Raw genomic sequence first — 25,758 nt, 5'->3', positions numbered from 1 at the left:
CTACCACATCTCAGCATTTTAGACAAAAATAGATGTGCTCTATCCTCGGAGGTCATTCAAATGCCCTCTTCTACACTCTTTGTGCAAATCAGGCAGCGCTTCTATGCATTGAAAAGTGCACCCTACATCCAGAAATTGGATGTGCTTCAAAATACACAGAAAACCAAGACATCTCCCTGTGTAGGTTTGTGACAGGTACAGAGGGATGCACATTGCATGACAGGGCAATGCTGTCCTTCTTATGCATTTGTTTAAGTGGAGCTTCCACTGCTGTGCCATCCCTCAAGCATGCGTAGAAATACTTTCTTTTATGTTTGTGTTTTTCTTTGCATATAACAGTGACAGGCCCTTTCACAGAAATTTGCTCCCAGCACATGTGTGGGTGCTACGTGACAGTCATACATGAGTGTCGGCAGCGCACTCCTGACACTAACATATGCAAGGTAGCTGGTCATCGCATGTTTTGCGCTGCAGCACACCCGCCAAGAAATGAAGAAATTAGCCACTCACCTTTATGTGGATAAAGTGTTCTGTGCATTTGGGCTAAACGGCACTAACACTCCCAGGCCCACGTGTAGTGGAAAGGTTGCTTTAATGTGACAGGCCACAGCTTACAACAAACCGCTAACCTGGCTCTTTGGCCTTCCAGACTACTGAGCGTTAACAATTAAACAAAACACTGAATTAATGAATTCCTTAATTACTTCATGTCCCTTGTTCCGTCCTCGCCACCTCAATTCCTCTCCCCAATTCTCCCCCATCTTCTTCCAGAGACCACGCCCCTCCTTCCATACCTCTTCAGCCTTTGTGTACCCGTCGGACTAGCCTGTCCGTGCAAACAGCGCTAAACCCCCCTTTATCACCCAAATACCCCCTTTCGCTTACCCCAATCATCCTCATTAATCACCTCTTCTACTTGTGCCCCCACGTCAGAAATGACCCTTACAGATACCTGTAAACCATGGTGAGAATGCGGGAAACACGATACTAAGCCCCCAACCATTGTTTGCTCCTGAACCTTCCATGCACCTAATTTATACTTGAGAAGGGGCACTCTGCCCAGCACCTGCTTGCTGCCTGGGGTGCAGCACCCAAATCACCCTGGAGGAATGCATACGCATGCCCCCCGGGTGATCCCTTGGGCTAAACTGCACGAAAACCTCCAGACTCGCGTCTGGAAAAGGCTTCTTTAATGTGACTGGCCACAGCTTACAACAAAACGCTAACCTGGCTCTTTGCCCTTACAGACTACGGATTGTTAACAATTAACCAAAACAATGAATTAATTTCTTAATTTCTTCATGTCCTTTGTTCCCTCCCTTCCCCTCCCCCTCAATTCCTCTCACCCTTCTTACACCAATTCTTCCCCATCTTCTCCCCAGGGCCATGCCCCTCCTTCTTCCATACCTCTTCACCCTTCTTGTACCCCACCGCGGGCTTGCCTGTCTGTTTCAAGGCATGATTTTTTAAAATTGTGTATAGGCGTGTTAATAAATGCCATATCATATCATAACCCCCCTCATATACCACGTTAATAGCCCCTTTTTGCTTCCCCAGCCATCCTCCAAAGGACCATGTCCCAGGCACCCTAAAAACTCCTCCCCCAAGGTGTCCTTTCTGCCCCAACCTCTCTTCCTTTTTACCTCTACATTTTTATCAACTCTTCCACCGCTATCCTCAGGTCCAGCAATTAATATGCATTACCCATCACCGACAGGTGCACACCATCCTCCCAGAATAGATACAATTCCTTGTATTTGATGTCCTGGGGTGCTACTGTACGCACTCCCCAGGACCTGCATAATGTCCCCATCTCCCTGTTGATCTTCTTATGTGTGCACTCCAATGCCCCTTCCTTAAAAGCTCCTCCCCAACCCCTCAGCTCCGTCCAATAAAATGAAAATGCCGGTCAAATCTGCCTAGACCAGCTCAAATCCCTCTTCATCTTCTATATCAGAGCCAACCCGGCTCCCTGACCAAATCGTTCTCACCGGCGTGCAAAAACAGCACTGCGAACACTCCTTGCTGCTCCCTCGACCCAGCCAATATGGGCAGCAACTGATCCCCTCCACCCCCAACCGTCTTAACACTGCAACCGCATAACTGCATCCCAGCTGGGTACCGAAACCTCTGTTTGCAGCCTTCTTCTCCACACATTTCACTATGGAGTGGACGCAGATCCAGATCTGGGGAACCTCACGGATTTCTTGTGCCGCAGCTGCAAAAGAAAATAAGCACAGGCTCCCCTGCTGATAAACTTCTCCCCCAGTTCTCTGATGTACACCTTGTATTTTGATGTGTTCCACTGCCCCAATCTCTTAATTGCCCCTGCGGTCAAACCTAATTTCATCCCTTACGATGCTACTCCTATCCTGAAAGACTGAATCCGAAACTCCTCAGCCCCTCATCCTAATGTTTTCTATCCCTCCTCATCACCCAAAGGACCATCCTGTTGTCACTCTTTCCCCGCTCTCATGTACGAAAACCAAACCCACCCCACCTGCACATCTACTTCGCCATGTTAAACCAGCCCTGCCTGGGCACACATCCTGTCCTCCCGTGCCCAAAACACAAAGCCCTTTGTCCCTCTGATCTTTTTTGGTTTTTTTTCTTATTAGCTAGGCAGTTTTCCGACAGTAACACTTCATCCCACCACAAACCAACCCCCCTGACCCCTGGCCTCAACACCAATTTTCGAACACCCGGAGCGCCCCAGAAAACAACCAAACAAAGCATGCCCTGAACATTTCCCTCTTCCGTCGGGACCAGCATACCCCCCAACTGCCCCAAATAGCTTGAGGCACCCCAAAACCTCCTGATCTTGACGCATCAGTGAAGACCTGTACTTCCCATGCCACCGGATCGCCTAGCAGCTACATGGGCACCCCATTGAATTCCTCCAAGAAATGCAATCAAACCAACCCTGTAGCCCCCCCCCCTGAGAGTCTCTGACACCCTTATTCTGTGGTGCAGCAGACATAGACCTTGCCATGTTTCTGCAAATTATGCATCCCTGGCCCACTACCTAGCATGTCATATTCAGGCGTCCTCAACTTCTGCATGTCCAACAGTATCATCTTGTTCGCCCTCAACATCTTCTCCAGTAACGGGACCAACTTGCTCACCTTGTCCTCCGGCAAGTGTGAGGTCATCACCACCAAGTCCAATACAATCCGCAAAAGGTCAGGGCTACTGCTGGCCCTTCTGTTGTGACTTCCACCAAGGGAACTCCCAAGTCATCCATCAACTCCTGGAAAACCTCCAGCATCTCCTGACGATCCTCTTTTCTTTCTGCCCCACTGATAAAAAATCAACCAGGTAAAGCAACACTCCTTCAAAACCAGATCTGTACGTAAAACACTACTACAGGAAAAAGCTAAAATGCTCAAACAATGCACAAGACACTTCACATCCCATAGGCAGCGCCTTAACCACAAAGAGCTGGTCCTCAAACTGCATCCCTTACACCTGCAGCAACCTGAACACTGACTTGATGTCGCACTTGGCCATAAATGCCCCCTTTCCCCTCTCCCTCACAAGCTCCACTGCCATGTCCATGCTGGCATAAGAAACTACACCATCCTCTTGGGCAATGAAATTGTTCACTGACATGCCCTCTGGCCACAACAAATGCTGGAGCAGTCTAAACTCCCCTTCCACCTTCTCCGGTGCCACCACCAAAGGTGCACCACCAAATCTCCTGGCAAGTCCACAAAAGGTCCACCACCCTCCTTCTCTGCCACTTCTTTCCCCAGCTTGTGTCTTACAGTGGCTGGTCTCTTCCGTGCCAACTTCAAGTTTTCCAGCCATCACCTTACCCTAGGACCCTGATACCCCAACCTAAAACCCTCCCAAAACCCCTCCCCCAAAATCTTTGATGCTTCCCAGTCCAGGTAAAAGCACAGATATTCCTCAAATTTCTACAACTTAACTGTAGTATAGGCCTTTCCTCACAACCCCTCTGCCTGCACCCCTTCCCCTTTCTCTGTCTTCCACTGCAAAACATTTCATGACAGGGTGAACCGCCCTGGAGCACCCTTTCTTGTTGAATGCCCAGCATGCCACTGATGGCTGCCTTCTGCCTCATCCCTCTGCACCGTCCAAGGTGGGGGCGACCATGAAAGGCACAGGCAAACTGCTTGCTGTGTGCAAAGTGGGCACCGGACGCGTGGCTGGCATCCAATTTAACCACAAATCCATGTCAAACTCACTCCACACCGCCACCTGATCCTCTCCCATCCTTTCTCGAAGTTACTCCTCATAACTTACCCATACGAAACCACCAAAGCTGACAAATGCCTTCCTATTGACGTCCATATATTTGAAAAACGCCACACTCCTCTCCGGGTAGTTCTCACAGTACACACTGGCATATATCAACAAGGCCCATGTCCAACTATCAATCATTACTGGCACTTTGGGCCTCAATGCCAGCTCCTTCTCCTCCTTCCATCTTCCATCCCATCTTTGCCCTCACTCCCTGTGCAGAAGCTTAAATACATCCACAAACTGCCCCGCCCACATTTTCTCTTTGGTGGCTGCCATTAAATAGGCCGCTAGCAGCATTGTGATACCCATATAACGTAAGGCGTCCTGTTATCAGCTCTTCCTTCTGCTGCATTAGGGGCCATGCTGCACCCTCTACCATGCTCTTCTCTGTCTGGGAAGACCGTCCTAGTCCTTCCCCCTCTTCCGCCCACTACTGGGGGAGGGTGTCCGCCTCCTACACCCCCCGCAGTCTTCTGCAGGAACTTCTTACCCTGGCCCCACCTTACTGCCATCAAGTTCTGCTCCCTATCCCAATACTCACCCCCCATCCAACGTTCTCCCACAAACCACCTTCCTCCCTGCCCCCAACACTTTTACCCTCCTGGCCCTCACTACCCTTATTCCTGGGAGGCCTGCCGTGGGAGGTCTACCCTACTTCTCCTTGCTCCTTTCATCTTTTCTTTAGCTTAATCCTCTTCTGTCCAGATTGAGGGGCTGCAAGCCACCACTGCTGCAAGGGCTCCATCCAAGGCCACCCTGCACTGGGGTCTATCCCCCCCTAAGCCCTCTCTCCCCTGTGACCTCTTGCACTACCTTCTCCAGCTGCGTCTTTGACACCCTACTTATGATGCTCACTGCCTCCTACAGGGCCTGCGGGTACAGCCCCTCAGACATGACACCCCCCCCTCACACTGCCTCCCGAAGGCAAAACCCTTTCTTTTCCCTGTACATCTGGTGCAAGACTACCTCACCCTAGGCCCCAAACCCTTTAATTGCCTTTTTATTACCATTTAGATTTACTGATTTTATTATTTATGTATTCATTATTATTTTTTATTTTATCAAACTAGCCTTAACCCAACAATCTTACCCGGCTGTCCCCAAAGAGCCCCAAATGCCCCCATGCCCACTGAAAAACAAGGGATGCCCAGCTGGACCACTTATCAGGGTAGGCCCTTGGGCCCAAGTGTTTCTTCTGTGATGCCCCACAGCAGCACTGCTCCCCCAGCCTGTCTGGCACACTGACCGATCCCACCATGGTTGCAGCCTCACGCTTGACTGGGCCGGTTCACTGCACTGCCACCTGCTGGGCTACATGGAGCACTGCACTATAACCGTCCCCTATCCCCCCCAGCTGCTCACACTCTGAATACCGGCCACTCACTCTGGCTGCCCAGACCAAAATGATGGGCCCTTAACCCCCCCAGACCCTCTTCAAAGCTAACCAACACCGGAAACAGCGCGGGACACGGGAGGAGAAAACCTGGACCCTCCTTATACCTGACCAACGCGACACCAGGCCCCCAACCGTCGCTTGCTCTCGAGCCTTCCCTGACCCTATTCATACCTGGGAGGGGGCACTCTGCCAAGCTCCAACTCACTGCCCGGGGTGCATGGCCCAAATCACCACGGGGTGTGGGGGGTGAGGGGGGGGAATGCGTATGCATGCTTCCCTGGTACCCCACCTTGTACAATTAACGCAAATTATAAAACGCATGCTCTATGCTATTTTTATTTGCGTTCATTTTTTAGAATCTGCCCTTTTGTGTCTTGTTGGTATAATCTTTACACAGGGACTGAGCCGTGTACCATTTGTTTTCATAGCTTTTCAGAGAGGAGACTTTTGTGCAATGTACAGTTTCTCAGAATTATCTTTAATCTTGTTTTCAGTTTGGCTTTGGGAACAGCTGGGACCACACGTGTGATGTCAAGCCTTAATTTTGGCTTAATGGCTGTAAATGACACCTGGGCCAGGCTATCTTTCATTTGAACTCGTGCTAAAGATTGAGCAAAGAGCCTAGCACTAGTGTTGTTGCTTGTGTAAAACAGAATGGAGAAAACAGGTGCTGTGCCATTTGATGGTGCATGAAGATTTCTGCAATTGAGTGAAACAGTTCTGCCAAATTTTTTACAGCCATTGAAATACCGCATAGAGCAAGTAGGGCTTGCCCCACATTTATCTAGGATTTTATCACACAATATATTGCACCAAATCAGGAAAATTGAGCAGTCAAACTAATAATAGTGTATTTCTTATACAGGGCTGGACTGGGAACTAAAAGAGGCCCTGGAAATAATTACTGGGGACCAAAAGAGGCCCTGGAAATAAAGTTCAAAGTGGCCCCATATGACACATTTTCAGCAAGCCCAATGCTTTTCCTATGAGAAAATTTGGAAATACCACAGAAAAGAGGCCCAGGGTGCAGAGGCCCACCGGGAAATCTCCAGAGTTCCCTAAAGGCCAGTCCACCCCTGTTCTTATATAGCGCTGGACACCCATAGGTCTCTGAGTGCTGAACTAACAGAAGACATTATTATCCCACAGAGTGGTACTCAATGTATCGACCTCGGAAGGGTGAAAGGCTGAGTTCACCCTGCCGGGACTCAAACCTGCCACAGCAGGCTGCACGCAGATATCAGGGGCGAGCGCTTAGCTTGCTGTGCTATCTGAATTGATATTTGTTTTTCGGTCTAAAGAGTAAGGGAAAGAAGTTGCTCCACTTTTCCAGTGTAAAAGATGGGAACTTTGAAGCAAAATCTGTTTCCTTTGATGCCAAACAGAAAATACAGTACACATTCAGAGATCTGTGTGATTTCCTTGCTGCAATTTGCTCAAAGCCCATTTGCCCCAATTTTTTTGTTACCACAAAGCATGCGTGGGAGACTCCCACGCAGCCCCACCATAACCCCCACCTTTCTAAATACCGAAACCCAAATGCCATCTACATTTTGTGGCAAAATGTGGTAAAATACTTACAAGTAAATGGACTTCGAGTAAACTGGCCTGCGAGGAAATGGGGTAGTTGGCAAAATCAGACTTTTTCCTTTTGGTCCAATACAAAAATCTTGGATTGAGGCAAAACATATGTTCTCCAATCCATATTACAAAAGTAGCCAAATTGATGCCAACTGCGTTTGCAAACAGTTTCTCTAGCCCTAGATGCATAAAGTGTCAGAGCCAGAGATTGCTCTTTCCTTGTATACAGATTATGGATCTAGAGGCTACGCTTTCTGCCCTCCACTGATGTCACTTCCTGTTTTACCTCTTGATGTCAGGAAAATCTAAGTGAGGAAACATTTTACAAAAAAGATAACCAGAGCATTTTTGATTTGGAAATCTGGCAAATAGTGATGAACAGTATATGTTGGAAAAAAATGCATAGCTCCTTTAAATTAGCAATGAATGGAGTGATTGTAAGAAAAACTGAGAATGTGCAATTGGCTTCTTCCATACTATGCCCACTTGTGTACCTCACACTAGACAATGTCACCGCTTTTGGTACCGTACCAGGTATACAGCATGTGAAGAATGCTGCGGCATTGGTTAGCAGGCACACATGGCTATCAGACAGTTACCTTTCCTGTCACTGTAGCGTTGAACCCATTGCTCACTGGGTAGTTTGTCACTTGCACAAACAGATATTTGTTGTCCAACAGCGGCCAGGATCCTTTCACGCTGCATGTGTGGAATTCGTCACTGAACGTCCGAATGTGTGGGTCTCCAAAGACACCACAGTGCAGGTACTTGGGGTCTGTACCATGCTTATAGCGGAAGTTCTTCTCATAGCTGCAGACGTCGGGCATGCCCGGGGCCTCTGGGTTGGGCGGTGGGGGGCGGGGCCTGGGAGGGGAGACGGGTCCATCTTTCGAGCAGTTGTGCTGGATCATCAGGTCCTCGATGCCGTGCACAGCAGAGTGGTAAACCAGGTCTCCTCGGCAGGTGCGGGCCGTTTTCCGCGTGCACTGGGAAAACGAGCGCAAGGCATTGCAGTAGGCGGTGCTTTTCGAGGAACCCTGCAACTTCATGGTAGCGGCTACATAATCCGAGTTACATCGCAGGATTTTACACTGAGCAGACACTGTAAAAGAAATGCATAGAAATTCAGCATTGCAGTGATACGAAAGTCAACAAAACGCTTTAACACGGTCGAAAAACATGACTGTAAACACATAAAATAGGAATATAGAGATTGCTTTACATTATGCCAGGTACATTCTAATTGGGAAATATACAAACTTCCTGAATTAGCGTGTACAATGCCCCTGGCTGAACTGCTCGTGTGCCGCCAGGGCGCCACCACCTCCTCTGGGTTTTGGGGAACTGTGGCTGCTTTTGGGGGCTGGATGGGCGTCCTATCCTGTACTGAAAGCAAGCAACCAGAAGGATGAAGGAGCTGTGTGCCATGTCCACAAATACATATCCAGCCTTGTGCATCAAAGCACTAGCAAGGCGCTTCCTACTACGCATGCTACTGGACGTGGCTCGCAATAGCCATCCATACAATAAACCATGCAACATCCTGCGTATATAATGATTTCGAGTCAGCAGCAACATTTTCCCCAGGTAGTTCATTTCTACAACTATCAGTTGAACCCTAGAGAACCAGCGTGGAGGAGGTAAGCACAGCTACTAGGTTCCTGTGGAGGCCGGTACCAGGGGGTGAGCCCTTGTCAACCCATTACCACTATAGACCGCCGGCTCTCACGTGATGGGCCCCCACTGCAGAACCGTTGAGTAGGCCCCTGGCTATTGCTTATGACTACCTTCGGTGCTGCCATCCATCTCCTCCTATTCTCTTGGCTCCCTCTTTCCTGCTGTTAGGGATCAGTAGTCTTATTTAGGCTTGATGCTGTTTGGATGCCCAGTGTCTGGTCACCTACCCTGTTGCTCAACACGCTGCTTTCCCCACTTGTTACTGACCATGGCTCCTATGAAGTATTCCCAAGCACGGGGAATTAGTGTACACCTCACGTTCCATACTGCTCCCACACGGCGCCAATAACGAAGCGCGGACACGGCAGGGTGCTGCAAAACAAAACTTGACTTCTCTCCCCAGCCTCATAGTGACCCCTCCTTGCACCCACCCTGCTCCCCGTGCCTTCCAGATCCCTCCCTTCCCACGCGATGCTGGCGCTGACCTCAGGACACCACACCTGCACTCTCTCCATCACTCTTCTTAAGTGGGAAGTCTCCCAGTCTGACCTGATCCTTTTCGGGGGTTTTCCCCATAACCCTCTCTTCCCCAAACTATCTCTGCATCTTGCTCTTCTTTGCTTCTTTGACCCACACAGCATTTTTAGCCTTTTCCAACCATCAGTGATGTGTGCAGCCACACATTGGCAACATAGTGCGCTCTTTAAATGCTTGGTGGCTCGTGTTCGACATAGCCTAGCGTAAAATGCATGCATACACTTTTTATGCATGCATTTCACACCATATTTGTATGGTGGATAAGGGAGCATGGATCGTAATTAGCGATTCCGCCTTCCCCGTCCTCTATGCCATACAACTACTCCAGCATGACATGAATTGCTGTGCATTCCTATGGAATCTGCCTGTTTTTATCACCAGCGAAAAGCATGCACATTTAATAGGAAAACATTCTAAATGCTGCTTGCCATGAACCAATGGCAGGCGACGATTACTCAGTTTGCACGGCGGAGTGCCAAAGCAGGCGTAAAGGCGATTGTCCCTACACTTTACACTTCCCTTTGGCTCTCTGGCATGCAAATGAGGAAAAGTACGTGGAACGGGCATGTTCGCGCCAACATGCACATGTAACAGACCCCATTTGGCGTACTTTATGGGGGTTTACAAAATGAGCCACTAGGAATTTTTTAAGCTCCTGCTCAATTGCTCGCCCTATAGTTTCAGTCTTGCACTTCTGATTGAATATTACAGGCTCAAGCATCTGTTATCCCAACAACCTTTGTCCCAAATGAGGTTGCCAATCCCTTTGCTGGAGAAGCCCCAGGACATCCCAGCGTTTCCATTGTTCTTGCTTGGCTGGCTGCCTTTATTTTCTGGTGCCACACTAGGCCATTCTCCTTTCTAACCTCTGCAACTATGCTTTATGAAGCACAAACCTAGCGAGGTAGCAAATGGGATGCCTGCAGAAGTTACACTTAGGATCCAGGGGTAGCAAAGGAGCTAGGATGGGTAGGGCAGTCGGGGGAAGAGGAGAGAAAGGGTTAAGTGGTGCAATATGTGATTTACGCTGTGTTCTTTGAAGAGTCTTCGGATCCTCCAGAAGTGTAGACCGGATGCATAACAGGAAAAGGCTTGTTTCCTGATTTTGACTCTCTTGCATTTCTGCGTTTCTCTGGAGATGGTGTGTTTCTTGTCCAAGCAGAGTGTTTTGTTTTTGACTGCTTTGAAGGCGACGCAGCTAGTCTTGCACAAGTGTAGCTCCTTGAGGATGGTGGTGATGTGGTCACATGTTCTTAGTCCTGTAATGCAGCATGCTTGAGCATGTTGGATGGCTTCATACTGGCCAAGGTGGCATCTGGGACTGAGGCTAGGGCTGTGCCACCATCAATATGGGTGATGACCAGGGCTTGGACAACTGTTGGAAAACTTGGGCAGCGATCAAAGACTTGATTTTGCAGTGGAGTGCAAGCTGGTGCCGTGCTTTGCTTTGAGGCTTTTTGGTGGTGTGTGTGATTTGAATGAAAGGTCAAAGTCGAAAGCAAACCTGAGAGATTTTGCAACATTTTCATCTGACTCCTGCTCTTCAAGGACAGCTAACGTATTTTGTTTTTCAGAATTGGTGAAGTGGGCTTACATTTTCCATCCCTTGTAACTGATCTTGCAGCCAAATGGCAGGCCGCTCTTGAAGGACGAAGTACCACTTTAGGCTTGCCGGCAAAAAGGCCATTACTACCATCAGCGTGAGACCCCGAGCAGCCCCTGCAAAACTGATTGAAATCTATTAGGTGGCAAAAGGGCTTCATATTTCTAAGATGGATCTGAAGATGGGCAGTTTGGGCTTTTCCTGGCAAGTCTTCCTTTACAGAGATAGCTTACCATCTAGCTAAAACCCCAGAGATGTGGCGGATTGAGCAAGTGTGGGATCAATGCCGCCTCTGCCGAGAACTGACATCCGTGCTTGGAAGTTTGTCTCTATTCTTTGAGGAGCACAAAGCTGTCTTGTAGACATTACATTTTGAACTGGTAAGAAAAACATCTGCAATTTGATGATTGCTAGGCAGCTCCCGAGATATCGCGCGTCCTTCTCTGGTGCCAGTCAGAGAGAGAGCTGAGAATCATCAGCATGTTAATGAATGTTTATGCCCAAAACGCAGACGGATCCACCAGCGGCTCAGACCTACGTTGAATGGTTTGGGTGAAGAGATGAGCACCAGGGACACTACATGCCAAACTGGCAGGAAGGAGACCTGGTGGTGGGGGGTCACACCTGAACAGCCTAGGTTCTTCCAGAAAGAAATGAATGTATTCAATCCAGGACCCGACCACCCCATACCCATGGAAGGGGCATCAATGTAAATGAGAGCGCCATGCTCCGCTTTGTTGAATGCCAGAAAGAGACTTACTAATACATACAGGTGAATGCAATCAGCATCAGGTATTCTCAAGATATTATTGATAAGTCTCAGTGCAGTGTTGAGAATAAAATCCTGCTTGAAAAGTATGCAGTAGGAAGTAATGGTCAATATATCGTGTAATTGGTAACATTACCACATTTCCAAGTATCTTACCCAGAAAGGAAGACTTTTTATCTGGCGAAAATGACTCATGACCACATGGTTGACAAGGGCGCGGGGTGTTGAGCTCCTGCAGAAACTCTGTGTGCATTTCGTGCCCTGCTTTGCTGCTCATTCCTGGCCATGCCCCCTGTACCTTAAGAGGACCTGAGAGCACCCGCAGGATGAAGCCTGCGGACAAGGACGCGGGGTGTTGAGCTCCCTCAGGGGTGTTAGGCGACTGAAGGGGCTGCTTGCTCGCTGAAATCCTCTGCTTACCAAAAGGAGATCGTCTGCACCAAGGCATCAGGAAAAGGTGAGGAGCGCGAAAAGGGGGTGGGGTCCACCCGAACTGTTATAGCCTTTGTATGCTGATTGGCTACACACGCCTTTTTACCAATTGTTTCCCATCTGCATCGATATGCGAACAGTAGCAGTGGATATGGAGAATGTTGCCCCGCCCCCTCCACCAATACCATCACAAAGCCCTCATGTGCTCTGTACAACCAAGAGGAACATCTCATCTGTGAAACGGAGGTTGCAGGATTTGTCCACTTTAGATTCTGACCCAGGTGCACTAAGCTTAGGGTCTATAGCCCTATTATGATAACTGGTGACGCCTATAATTTCATGAATGTAATCGATTACTTCACGGGAAGTGCCCCGATTATTGTGGGGAATAACACAAGTGACTACATCACAGAGGGAAACTTTGACCGGCACGGTGAAGGGAAAGTCCATGCAGCAGTGACACCCAGCGCAGGGAAATGTTTGCTCGCTTCACCCTGCAGACAGCCCTGCGATAAGTGATGTTCCCTTCCTGGATTTATCGAGTCGTGGGGGGCCTGCCCCAGACAAGGTTTCTCTGAGGGCCTGTGAACCAACAGTTTTGACATCTTTCGAGGCACCTGACTCCTTGCTTACTTTCACTTCCAGGTCCCGGTATCTGAAGAGCCAGCTTGAGAAGACTGAGAATAGGCCCCAGGTGATTTCGATCTATGATTTTGTCCCTGTTCCACCTGAAACACCCGCAACCTGTAACACAGGGGGAGCGAAAGCTGCCACCTCCCCAGATACAATATCAAGTGTTTCTGAAACAGGCCGACAGGAGGTGAGGACTTTTTTTTTGCCTGTGATTAGTCTTCCAATCCATCGAAGCAGCCTGTTTACCATGTAATTGAGGCGCGAGGGCTGCCCTTTAGTAAAGGGCATTTGCCAGGCGTCAATTCCCCCTGTGCAGTTCCCCACGGAATATCTTTTACCCCCGTTCCTGCTCCTATTCCTGAGGGTACATGTTTGCAAATGCTCCCTTGTCCTCACCGAATTGGTGGCTCTGTAGAAGCTTTTAATGCTGATACTAGAAAACTGCAGAGGTCCAGGGGGGATGTACCCCAGGGGCGCACACTCAAAGCAACGAGGTCACTACAAGGGGGCTGGAATTAACAGCGGAGAAATCCTACAGTACTCCTGAGACGGGTGAGATTCAACTTGATATGAACAGTCCTATTGTGCACACCGTGGCGTTTAAAAGGGGGTTCCGGGGACAATCTGATCTGGGCACCTGCCCCATAACCATCAGCCCCCGGCATAAACTTGCACAAATACCCCGGCGGCTGAACTCCACCGATCACGGCCAAAGGACAGGGCGGAAAACGCATCACAGGGCCATAGCCGGTCCGATAGCACAGCGAGTAGAGCGCTCGCTTTGACATCCGTGCAGAGCCTGCTAACACAGGTTTGAATCCTGGCAAGGGCCAAACTCAGCCTTTCATCCATCCGAGGAAGATAAATGAGCACCACACACCGTGGGTAATAATAAGCAGAGCTCAGATACCTGAGGGTTTGTAGCACTATATAAATGCTAAATTATAATTATTTATTTATTATTTGGCGTACAAGGACTTAAAATAGCATTGTGCTGCAAAGTGCAAAAGTGCACAGGGGAAGAATGAAAAACACAGTAGAAAAATATACGCTGCAACTGGTCCATATTGGAGACCTCATGAAACTGTCAGGAATGTTACAAAGCCAAAAAAAAAGGGTACACAAAGTACCGAGGCAGCATTTCACTGAAGGGTGAAAAGTCCTGTAGACAAACAACAAAGGAACCTCTCAAAAGGGGTAAGACCCCCCCCTGCACTGGCAGCCTTATGGAATGGCCAGTGCCCCCAAAATAGATGAGCTGTGCAACAAAAGTATAGCGAAAAGCTTTACTTGCCTCCAAAAATCAGGACAGGAGGCAAATCATAGCAAAATATTTGGGGGTTCCATTGGTATCAATGGAGGGAAAGTGACAAAAAGACAATCTTTCCTAACAGCTGTGCTGAGCTGCCAACCTGGACCCTAAGTAATGCCATGCATGATCTTACAATGCTAGACACTTGGTTCCCTGCACATGGCATCAACAGAGCCTTCAAAGTCCATTGACATAACCCATTGAAGACTAGGTTGCCAATTTATGGAAGCCTGCAGGGAACATTCCTTTGTTCCCTCATAAAGGCAGAATGGTTGCCGCACCACATGCAACGTTAGTGACCACACAGCCAGCTGAGCAGGGGTCCCTGGAAAGGACTGCCACTGCAGGGCGCCTTCATGGCTCCCTGACATGGGAGGAGTCGGGATTCCTATGGAGCACAAGGGGCAGCGTTCTATCACCACTGAGGCCTTAGACGAGGACTTGAAGGGAGGGGGTGTTTGGGGGGAGGGGGGGGGGTAGAGGAAGCAATAAAGCATGCAAAAGAATCGAGGAATGAACACAGGTAACAGGCTAGGACATTCAACCTAACAATGGGAGAGGGATTTTTTGTTTTAAATGAAGTGTTTCTGCCCAAAATAAAATATCATTTTATTCTCAAGGATTGTTATGAACATAATTGGTTGTAAGCAGTACTGCTGCTTCAACTATTGTTGTTCTGATGCATATCACCTTTAGTCCAACCACCTCAACTCTAGTCTGCTTAGCGCAAGCTTGCAAACACACGCATGGATGTAGAGGTACTCCTTTGTGCGCCCCCTATGTACATCTCTCAGTGGCTTGCACTTTATGAATCGAATACATAAATACATGCATACATATAAAGGCCAAATAAGTTGGATGTTATAGATTAGGACCAAGCCATGCTATTAAATTTTTTTTTAAAAAAAGACCACGTGCACATGGTGTGGCATTGCATTTAAATCTGGGACCCGCAATGAAAACCAGGAGTGATGTCTTGTGAAGTGTGACACGTGTTCCCAAGGACCTAATGTGTCTGCAAACCTTGCCCCGCTGGATCGTAGTGACTTGAGCAGAGGCACACACAGCCTGCACTTCGGTACATATCCTCTTACCGTGTTTGCAGAGGAGCAGCAGCAGGAGAATGGCTCTAAGGACCGGGTGCACGCCCTCGGGTGATTGTGGGAGGCTTCTGTTGGCTGGCGTCCCCATTCCAGTCCATTAAGGTAAGCCGGGACCTCCCTCGTGCTCCTCTCTCACTTTCTGGCCACTGTCCAAGGCCAACGTCCCATGGAACCCTGAGGAAAAATAGTCACAATTTAGTTTTAAAACAATTTAGCTGAGTCACAGGCACATGCAAAAATGTCCACCGTCCCACCCTCACTGTCCAGGCCTAACCTTTAGATGCACAGCAGTAGGTTTCAGCACCATAAAACACAGCTAATTTATATGCAATGTCCTACTAAGAAACATAACTGGTGAGCATGCAGTCTGTCTTGTCGGTATGTTTTTTGAACAACTTTATATTATGAGACCGTTGAGTGAGTTAGTCGTTTTTTAATGGGACCATGCCATTTCTTCCATGCCTAGAGACTAAGGCTACCTTGCGTTGGTGGGAAATATGGGGGTGGCCGAGTGTTGGGGTTGGCTGTCCCCATGCTTGGGCTTGCAGGCACAGCTAAGAGCAGAAGTTAGTAGGTGAGTAGAAGCTGAGGTGACAGCGCATGGCATGGGGAGCGTGGGCGCAACTGGTCCCACTGTCAGTGCAACTTACTGCCACAAACAGTTGAAGACTGTGGGACATCTAAAAGCTCTTTTTCTCCTTGCCACAATGAGTCCATTCAGCAAAAGGCGTGGCGCTGCACGGCCATCACCTTTACCTTCTCAAACTCTTCAGGGAATTGTCTACTGGCGACGGGACACCTTAGCATCGGGAGGATAGCTCAGGGGCAACGTGCTCGCAGGCGACATGGAGCAACACAGGTTCGATCTCCGGGCACGCGCTTGGAAACCTCTGGGTATTAAGCGCGTTATAAATAACCAATCCTATCATATCAAATCATCATGGAAGGGGAATTCACAGGAGTAGGCTAGTATACCCTTCAGGGGCCAAGAAAATCAAGTAGTGGGAATCATGAGACTGTTCAATGGTGGCACTACTGGACAGCTCTTGTGGCATGGTCCCAGTCCTATTGTCTTGGGACCATCAGATTGGGCATACCAGGCACCCCTTTTGGGTCCTCTGACAGCCGAAAACCCAAAGAGCTAGAATCACCATTTATCTGAAATACGTGGGATTTGCAGATCCCCTCGCATCAGCAGGTCCGGATTGCAGGTACGCAGACTCATTTGAGTCCATGGAACTGCGAGAAAAGCCTGTAAACTTGCAGGGAAAGTCTGCAGACCCACAAATACACTGGAATAATTAAAAGGACTGGCAATGCAGAGGGGACAAAGTAATAACACCCCTGGACCTCCTCCTAAATTCTCAAAGCCTCACAAGCAGCATACAGTCCCCTTTGGCAGGCAACTATCCTGCTACTCCTGCAGCCAAAGTTAAATCCATAATGACTTCCAGCCCTCATATGATCTTGGGCCGGCCCCCTGATAGACCACATTACTATGCCATGGCCCAATCAGGAAGCCGACCAGACCCATGCAGCCCAGGCGCAACCAATGATGCAAAGCAACACCCAGGGAGAGGAGTGAGTGGCCTTTAAAGGGCAGCCATCCCAGACAGGGATTGTCAGTCCGTGGGAGAGCTAGAAGGTAGGAGACAGCCGAGCCTGGAAAACTCATAGGCAAAGGCCAAAGGAGCAACCTTGGAAGCAGGTATGGTGTCTGATGAAGCGAGGGACGCATGGGAAGATATATGCTTGGGAAAAAGAGATTTAGTGAATTTTGAGGAGGGGAATTCTGTTTTAAGAAAGGAAAGGCTCTTGTTGTGAAGAAAGATAGTGCTTTGGAGCAAGAGGTGGAATTGGAGTCAAGGGGAGGAAAAGAGAGAGCAAGAGAGTAATGGGGAGTGTCAACAGTGGGATACCACCTGTGAGTGAAATAAAGGGTATCATCTGCAAAAAGGAAGAGACAATGGGCCTCATTCCAACCTGGCTGCTATCCTGGCAGTAAACCCGCCAGGATACCGGCAGATGCCGTTACCATTTCCGGCACTCGGTCTGGCGTCATTAGCGCCGGATTATGAGTGCCAGAATGGCTGTGCAAATCCCCATATGACCCCATGAGGTGATTTTCCATCCTTACCGGCAACGGCAATGTCGGTAACAAGATTGTTTTTCTTGCCAGTAGAGTGCCTGGCTTGCCTCCAGCTTTTAGCTGGAGGTAACCCAGGTGCCCAACCGACAAACCCGTAGTCCCTTAAAGTGCCGGTATCCATTAATACCAGCACTTTCCTACCAGACCGCCGACTTGGAATGAGGCCCTATATTAGTACTTGAGGAAGTGGATTTAAGAAAGCAGACAGAAAAGAATATTGTTGTAAGGAAGACAGCATGGTTGTAAAACTTGTAGAGATTGTTGAGTAAAGGATAGAGGAAGATATCAGAGGCGAGAATTCGAGGAGAAATATCATTAGAGGGGACTATACCCTTTGGGTGAAGGAAAGTCAAGACCATGGAAAAGGATAAGACTGTTAGGAAAAGATGGGAGGAGACAGAAGGTTGGAGGATAGTTGGAGATTGAAAGAAGGTGAAAGAGGAAGGCAAGGATCGAAAGCCTAGGGATCGAGAGATTCATAGACCATCAGGGAGAAAACAGAGAAGGAGAGACCTGCCATATAGACTACCAGGAGGATCTGAAGGACCAAGTTGATCCAGAGGCAGGTGTAGGACCAAAACGGCATGGCTAGGCCAGGGACAGGAGAGCACAGGCTAAGAAGGCCAGCCAATGAGTGCACAGGGTAGCACAAGGGCCCATGGTAAACCCTGAGGCGAGTAGAGGGGGACAGAGGTGAGTAAGGTTATACTTCCCCACCAAAGCCCACCAGTGCACACCACAAAATTTGAGCGCCCCCAAGCTCCTCAACAAAGCACCTGGCCCACCATACTGTGGGCCGGGTGGGACCACCATGCATGGCTATGTCCCTGTTGATCATGCCACTGCTGTGGCACATGTGCACTGTGCTGGGTGAAAGAGGGAATTATGTTTTTAAATGAAAGGTTAAATCTTTCATCTACTGTAGAAACAAGGGGGCGGTGCGTGGCCTCTGGTTCCCGAGTGTACCAGCCACCAGTGACAGCTGGTTAATTTTTTTAATTGGAAGGGCATAAATATTTGCCACAAGTATGCAAGGGTGATCGAGTGTAGCGAGGGAGCCCAAACCAACAACAGGGGAAGTGGGGGTGGGGGAGGGGCTACTCCACCCGTCTGACCCTGTGAGAAATGTTTTGAATGATTGGTTAACATTGAGCATTATACAGCACATTTTCTGTGTAAAATTGGGTAACAAGCCTGGCATTTCTGCAATCAAATTTGTAGGGTAACTCATGTAAAAATCTATTAGATGCAAGTCACCAACAGTGCACAGGAGAATTTCCCAATGCATTTTAATGCCTTTCCCCACAGAATATGACAGTTAAAAAAACATTTTTATGCTGGTTGTGCCCACACATTTTCATGCTGGCAGCACCAGAATATGCCAGTATTGCCACTTCTGTTCACTTTACACATAATGCCAGTAATATTACTATAAGAAAACATGTCCAAGCTGCTGGCACTGCCAATATAGTGTACTTACTCAGGGAAGCCACTGTGTCACCATACAGCACAGGGAAATAATATAAAACTACACACGCGGTACTGGTAATTCTCCTACTCAATTGACCCTTATCATAGGTGTAATTTTGTATAACCGCAACATGTCCCAATACAGCCTAACCTGGATAATCTGCAACAGCAGAAATGTAATGGCCGAAAATACTTATTGTAGTTTAATATGTAAGCACATACGAAAAAGCCTTCACAATGAAATGATGCTAATTATGGTAGATGTAATCAGAACAATATGGCAGTATGGGTATGAACAAAAAGGTCAAATATTCAAACACAATGAATTAATGAATCACAATGTTTGTTAAACATATTTGCATACATTTGCTATACCTTCTAACTGCCCTGTGAAGTGCTTGTGTGTTACATCAGGCAAGTGCATCGGTGCATCAAATTGAAGTGCATGCCAAGCTCACTGCTGAGGTGTTCAGAGGAAGCTTCAAAAACATACAAAGTTGTGGCCACTAACTTCCATCGCATGTTGAAAACCCCATTGTTCTAGCCGCATTCTAACACGCAAATCCCTTCATGCAATCGGCGCCAAGATGCCTTCGGGTGTATGTGCGCTCAATAAATTCATTTAACATAACATAACAAAGTGTCAGCACTTCAATTAGATATGATGGGCCTGATCCACAGAAGCATTTTATAATGGCGCAATCCCACAGGAAAAGGCTCTGTGAATCCAGCCTAAAGCGCTCAGCGCGCGGTGCTAGAAATGTCACATCAAAGTCATATCCTTGCTACCGGTTCTAACGCTGTGCCGTAAGCAGAAATGTTAGGTCTGCCAGGGTTTGGGGGGTTTCTAAAGACTTGTGGATCTTAGGGACTAGATAAAATGCCAGTGACCGTGGATTTCTTTAGTTGATTAAAGAAAAGATAACTTGTCAGAGCTTATGTAGCCTTGGATATATGCCTGCTCTATGATGTCTTTGATAATTTGTTCCAACTGTTTAGTGGGGTCCTTGGTAAGTTTAACATAATGCTGCACATTATTTGTCTCTATCCTGTAGGACAATTCCTCCCCTTCTCATCGGCCAGCTTGATTACGACTGATTGATCTTGCTCTGGGGAACGGAGAGCTAGGTATTCTTCTTTGGCAGGTTTCTTGGTTGAAAGTATTTGGTCAATGCCCTTGAGAACTAAAGATTGAAACGTAAGAATCTCTTTGGGCATTTATGTTATTGGTGGAAAGAAACTGGAATTACTCCGTTAAGCTGGAGTTGAAGAATTAAAATACTCTTTGCTACAATCCAAAGTAAACATGTAACCAAATCTTGCACAGGAATTGTCTGATGTTGCTCTCAACAAGGAATTTAGTTGGAAACTGAGTTGGAACAAATGACAGCCCTCTGTTCAGATCTTTGATCTGAGCCTGAGTAAGCTGTAGTTTAGATATGTTAAATATTGCAGTAGTGCGTTCATTTATCTCTGATATCCTCGTCTGCGGGTTCTGAACACGTTGCCTGTGGTCCTGAACCATGTGGTTGGAGGACCCATCGCTCGCTCTTGTGGTCTGGCCCTGAAATTGCCTCTTTCTCAAATAGCCTGGGGGTCTACTGTACGTCTATAGGTGTCATAAGTTGCATACCATAAATTTGATGGTCCAGATAACCTTGATCTTGCCCTGATGAAGAAGTGTCAGAGAAAGGGGCCAATTTGTTGGGTTGTTCGCCTGGTTTACTGTATGTCTAATAGTGCAGGTATTGGCCTCTGATTGCATCGCATTAAGACAAAATCGTCTGTCAGATAAGGATAAACTAGTTCCATTTTAAAATGTGCTCTTTTTTAATGTATTAATTTTGTTGTTGATTATAAAGGTTATAAACTCTTCTACCTGCTTATTAATAGCCTCTAATTTATTCTCTTCAATGTCTGTTATGACTGGATCACTTTTGAAAGCAGTTTCTGCATCTTCGATTGATTTTGCGATTTTTAGACTTTATTTCTGTTCTGTTGTAATGGCAAATACCTGCTACATTTAGTAGCTATTTTGCTGAATGCCATTTTGTATTCGGGATTATCTAAAAAAAGACATGGTTCATCCTTTACTTGTAGCCTCACTGGTACGATGTTACCTTTGCCAATATATACCGTACTCCCATGTAAAAACATACTCCTGTTGGCTTTGTCATTAAAAATGTCATGCCACTATAAAAAACATGTCCCAGCTGGCTCCAATGTTGGGCTGTCTAGAAACATAAGAACACTTCTCATGCTTGCTTTATCATAGATGCCCAGTACAAAATGTCATGACGCAGAAAGCAATGGCTAGACTGGCTGCACCAAAACAGCAGTCTAGCTTCGTAGTAAAATGCACACGCGCACACACATAATCACATTCATACCCATACATCTTCTCTCATTCCCTCACAACTGCCTTCTCCACACAAACAACCCAACCCAAGTTGGGTTTCCCCAAAAATATAGTAAAACTTGCCATGTCACTTTAAGGAAATGTCAACAATGCTGAAGTGCTGTCTGGACCCCTGACTGCCATGTACACACACATCACATTCACCCACCCATGTACATTCATTCACATGCTCACCCAGAACATTCACACTGCATTCTACACACAGGCACTCACCCAGAACATTAACACAAACTCATATAATCACATTCACACCAGTTCACCCACCAGTCACTCACCCCCATACACCATCTCTCACATTCACTCACACCGCATTCTGCACACACTAGGTTGACCAGACATCCTGCTCTTTTCCCCTCCGTCTAGAGACATTTTTACATTAAAATCCTGGCCAAGAGTTTTGGGAACACTTGTACATTGTCCTGTTTTTTTATGGGACAAGAGTCTAAAATGGTGACACCGGGCCGGCATCGATGGATGAGCATGCACACTTCTGTTGTAAATTGTGCACACGCTCGCGGTCTCATTCCTTCCGAGACCTGGCCTGAAACAATTGATCCTGTGACAAAACATACAGCTCTCGCAGGATCAACTGTTTCCGGACGGTCTCCACATCTGCGTCACCAGCCTGTATAATGTTGCCACAACTGCGCCAGATTCCGAGCTGTGGGTATGGCTCTATCCTCTTTTCTCCTCCAACGACCTGCATGGTGCAGCTGATCCAATTGCTGGCCTTTTGCTCTGCTGTCACAGACGCAAACAGACATCTATGGACTGCTGCACCAGCTCCGCTCTGCGGCTTGGGACCTGAAGGTGAGGAATACTGCCCTGTCCTGACCCTGCTGCACTTGCTTACTGTAGCAAAGTTCAGCCGGAAGCACTGCAAAACGCTCACAGATTGGCTGCTCCATCTGCAGTGATCACCCATCAGTTTCTCATGCCCACATCGAATCTGCTGCATCGCTGCCCCTTCAGCCATTAGGTAGGTAGCTTTGTTGTGAATTTGTTTGCAAAGATGGCCGACATTTTACCTGTGGAAAGGTGGTCGTTGTGCTATGATTAGGCTTGATCATACATCACCATATTTCCATAGCTAACTTGCTCGAAGTATTGCAACACAATTTTGTGCATATGGCTGGATTATTATTTTCATTTGTTGGGGATTTCTTTTTGTGTGTGATTTTATGACATATGGCTAGTGCTTTTGAAATGGTGTGTCTAACCTGTTTTGAATAATCTGTTAGTAAAAAAAAAACACAGGAGCAACAGCACATGAAGGACTGCAAGCAATATTTGCCATTTTTTTTAAATGCTTCGTATCACTCCAACATGCCTATTGTTAGGTACATCTTCTCCAGCAGGCACCACCATAATTTGTCAGGCTCTTCTGTTCTTTCCCTTGTTAATTTACACTTTAAAATATACCACAAACAGCATTTACGAGAACACATAACTTCTGTGCAAGTTTAAATGGGATATGAAATTGTAAAGAACAGTGACTGAATGGTTTCTTTTGTCAGATGTGTAACCCTCAGTATAGCGCCCAGTAGAAGCTCCTGCAGAATGGGTATGAACCAGTATTCTGTATGCGTTTGATTGCTTCCTATCATCAGATTAGTAGGTTCATAGTTGCTGAATATTAGAGAAAGTTCAGGCTGAGGTCCCTTTGTTGTTGAAGATCAATAGTTTTGTACTTTTAATGAATTTATAGCAGACCTTTTGTGGCATGGCTCTCTGTGTACTATTTGGAATAGTTATTTTTCATTCTAACTTGTTTAGAAACCTATATTCCAAATGGAACACTGGAGCTATAGCAGAAGAATCAATGCTAGTGTTTCCCTTTGCTTTTTGAAATGTTTCATTTCAGTTCCACTGCTGCACACCCTTGACCGTAATGGCTGCCCTATTCCCTGCTGCATTTCAGGCACCATGCTATGTATTTTTGCTGATGGAAAAGACTGATGTGTTTGTCAAATGCCAATGCTGTGCCCTAACAAATGTTTGTTTTCTTGCACACTACAGTACTGCATCATAAAGAATAGAAATATATTAGCTCTTACTGACACATCTGAGGATGTAACGATGCTCCAACAAATGCTACTGCATCCGTGGTTCTGTCACCACAGTACTTTTTCTTTGGCATGAAACTAAGCTCACCTTATCAGGAGGCCGTCTATTGTGGGATGTCTTAACCCACTAATCCAAGCCCTGCAACATCACCGTGCATTGCTGGCAGCAGAAACCTCAGATATGGCCGCTGGAAAGCATGCTGCTCGCTAGAAATCACCAGAAAGTGTGCAGTGAAAAGCTGAAAAATAGGCCACCATCTACTTTCGCCTATGTCGGTGGTAACACAGGAGACCACTGCCAAAACACATCATTTGGCTGCCCATAGAGCAAAATCATTGCAAAAGAAGCAGAGCTGTTTCAAAAATCTGTTTTTATTTGGTGTCAAATTTGCAAAAATCATGGCTCACAAACCACCCAAAAAGATCCTTGTTGGGTGGTCAACATCATTCCACTTCAAGAATCTACATAAATATAAGGTCCACAGTAGTATGTGTTATCTGAACAAAGTCCACTTTTGAGGATTGCTTGCTGGAAGAAAGCTGTCAAAAATGGGTGTAATACCCTTACTCACCTCTATCAGAAGCCGGCAATTTAAAACCATTTTGTGTAAAGTTGTACATTGAACCCAAATGATGCCAAAGAAAGACTTGCTATCAGAAGCCTAAGAGGTGGATACCATTTGAAACTATATTCTGAAAAGGCTTGAAGTAAGAAATGGTTTGATGTATGTGTGAAAAATGTGTGTTATATTATAAGATAAGACAGTTTTTAGACACTGGGTTTCAGAGTTAAAAGTTTCCCACACTTAATTTAATTTAATTTAATTTAATTTAATTTAATTTATTTTACATTTATAAAGCGCTCACACAGCCCGCAGGCATCGAGGCGCTGTTACAGGGATTGTTTGTTTTTTTTTCTTAGTTGCGTAATTGTGTTTTTTTTGTGTCTTAGTTGCGTATTTATAACGCGCTTAAACACCCAGAGGTGTTTAAGCGCGGACCCGGGGATCGAACCTGTTGTTGCTTCATGTCGTCTTGCTTCCAAGACGCGCACGCTGGCGCTGAGCTATCCTCCCGGGACACTGTGCTTCAAACAAATTGCACAACTCTCCCTGAACAAAGGAAACTTCCCCCTGCCCTTGGCTAAGAGATTGACAGGCTGGTGTCAAAAGGAACTGGGAGTGGCACCCTGGCCTGTTGCCCTGAGTAAAGACAAAGGAGTCCTTGGGCTGAATAGAAATGCTCATTCGGGTGTGACTGACAACAAACTGCTGGCAGGAAGAAGGACACGTGACCCTCTGAGTCAGCCCAGCTCTGGAGGCGGACCAGACTGAAATGTGGATTTAACATTGAATTAAATATATTTTAGAAAAATGCTTATAACAAATTGTACCGAACTGACAAAAATGTGAAACTTTGAGATTGTTAAAATGAAAATTGTGCTCACAGTTTAAGACTAAGCTGGAATCCGTGCGATGTTCTCAGTCTAAACCCCGTAATGTATTCATATTGTAGCTACTGTGTTTATGCTAGGAACATGAAAAATTACAGAAATGTGCTCAGATGGGATATGCATGCATGTCTAAAAAATTGGTGCAGAACTAATATTGAGAAACCCACCAAAAGCACAAAAAAGTTGTCATTTCTGAACCAAAGCTCTTAGGAAGGTGAGAGTTAAACAGAAATGTACCTTAGGCAAACTGTCATGTAATTTATGTAGTATTAACAAGTTGTGTATATTGTAAATATGTGTTTTATGAAAAATAAGATGTACTGTACAGGGACAAAGGGGAGGGTTTTCCCCTAAGGCATAAACATAACACAGGATGACACGCTGCTCCTTTCTCCAATCAGCGGACAGGTAATCCTCTGACCTATAAGATCCTTAGAGAGTTGGGCATAGAGAATCAGCCTCCCCACCCACTCTGGAAATACATAAATAGGGACTGATTTCTTGGTGAAGCACCCTGCTGGAAGATCCAGACATACATCTAGAAACCAGACTCCAGAATCAAGCTCTAGAACCAAACTCTAGAACCTTGAAGCAGAGAGGCCTTACCCACAAGCTGAACCTTTTTCAGCTGGCCTTCAGAACCTTTTGCAACCTGATCCTAACCCCTAAACTTCCAAGGGGCATCTCAAAATCCAACAGCCTGGCTGAGCTGTTTTGCTATTCTAGCTAAGAACCCTGTGCTAGAACCCAGATCCAGACCCAGTGAGCAGAGCTGTATCCAGAACACGTCGGATCCAGTCCAAGAGACCGCGCAGACCGCAGTGCCTTGCTGAGAGCAGAACCCAGTGCTGAGACCTGTCCGGTGGCGATAGAACCCCAGCCAAACCCT

General features: G+C 46.9%; 1 protein-coding gene across 2 annotated transcripts in view; it reads right to left on the bottom strand.

The window, feature by feature from the left end:
- Positions 1-25,758, bottom strand: part of HJV (hemojuvelin BMP co-receptor) — a 188,486-nt gene that overhangs the window by 21,863 nt on the left and 140,865 nt on the right. For both annotated transcript variants that reach the window (XM_069652501.1, XM_069652498.1), the window contains exons 2-3: positions 15,304-15,486; positions 7,846-8,348 (exon numbers count right to left, since the gene is read on the bottom strand). In XM_069652501.1, the coding sequence (XP_069508602.1) occupies positions 7,846-8,348; positions 15,304-15,400 (600 nt within the window). In that variant the 5' untranslated portion in view covers positions 15,401-15,486. The remainder of the gene's footprint in view (positions 1-7,845; positions 8,349-15,303; positions 15,487-25,758) is intronic.

Source organism: Ambystoma mexicanum, chromosome 1p, assembly GCF_040938575.1.
Source record: "Ambystoma mexicanum isolate Mex_15411 chromosome 1p, UKY_AmexF1_1, whole genome shotgun sequence".
Classification (NCBI taxonomy): domain Eukaryota; kingdom Metazoa; phylum Chordata; class Amphibia; order Caudata; family Ambystomatidae; genus Ambystoma; species Ambystoma mexicanum.
Note: the sequence above shows the minus strand (reverse complement) of the source record. Positions and strands in the feature narration are given on the sequence as shown.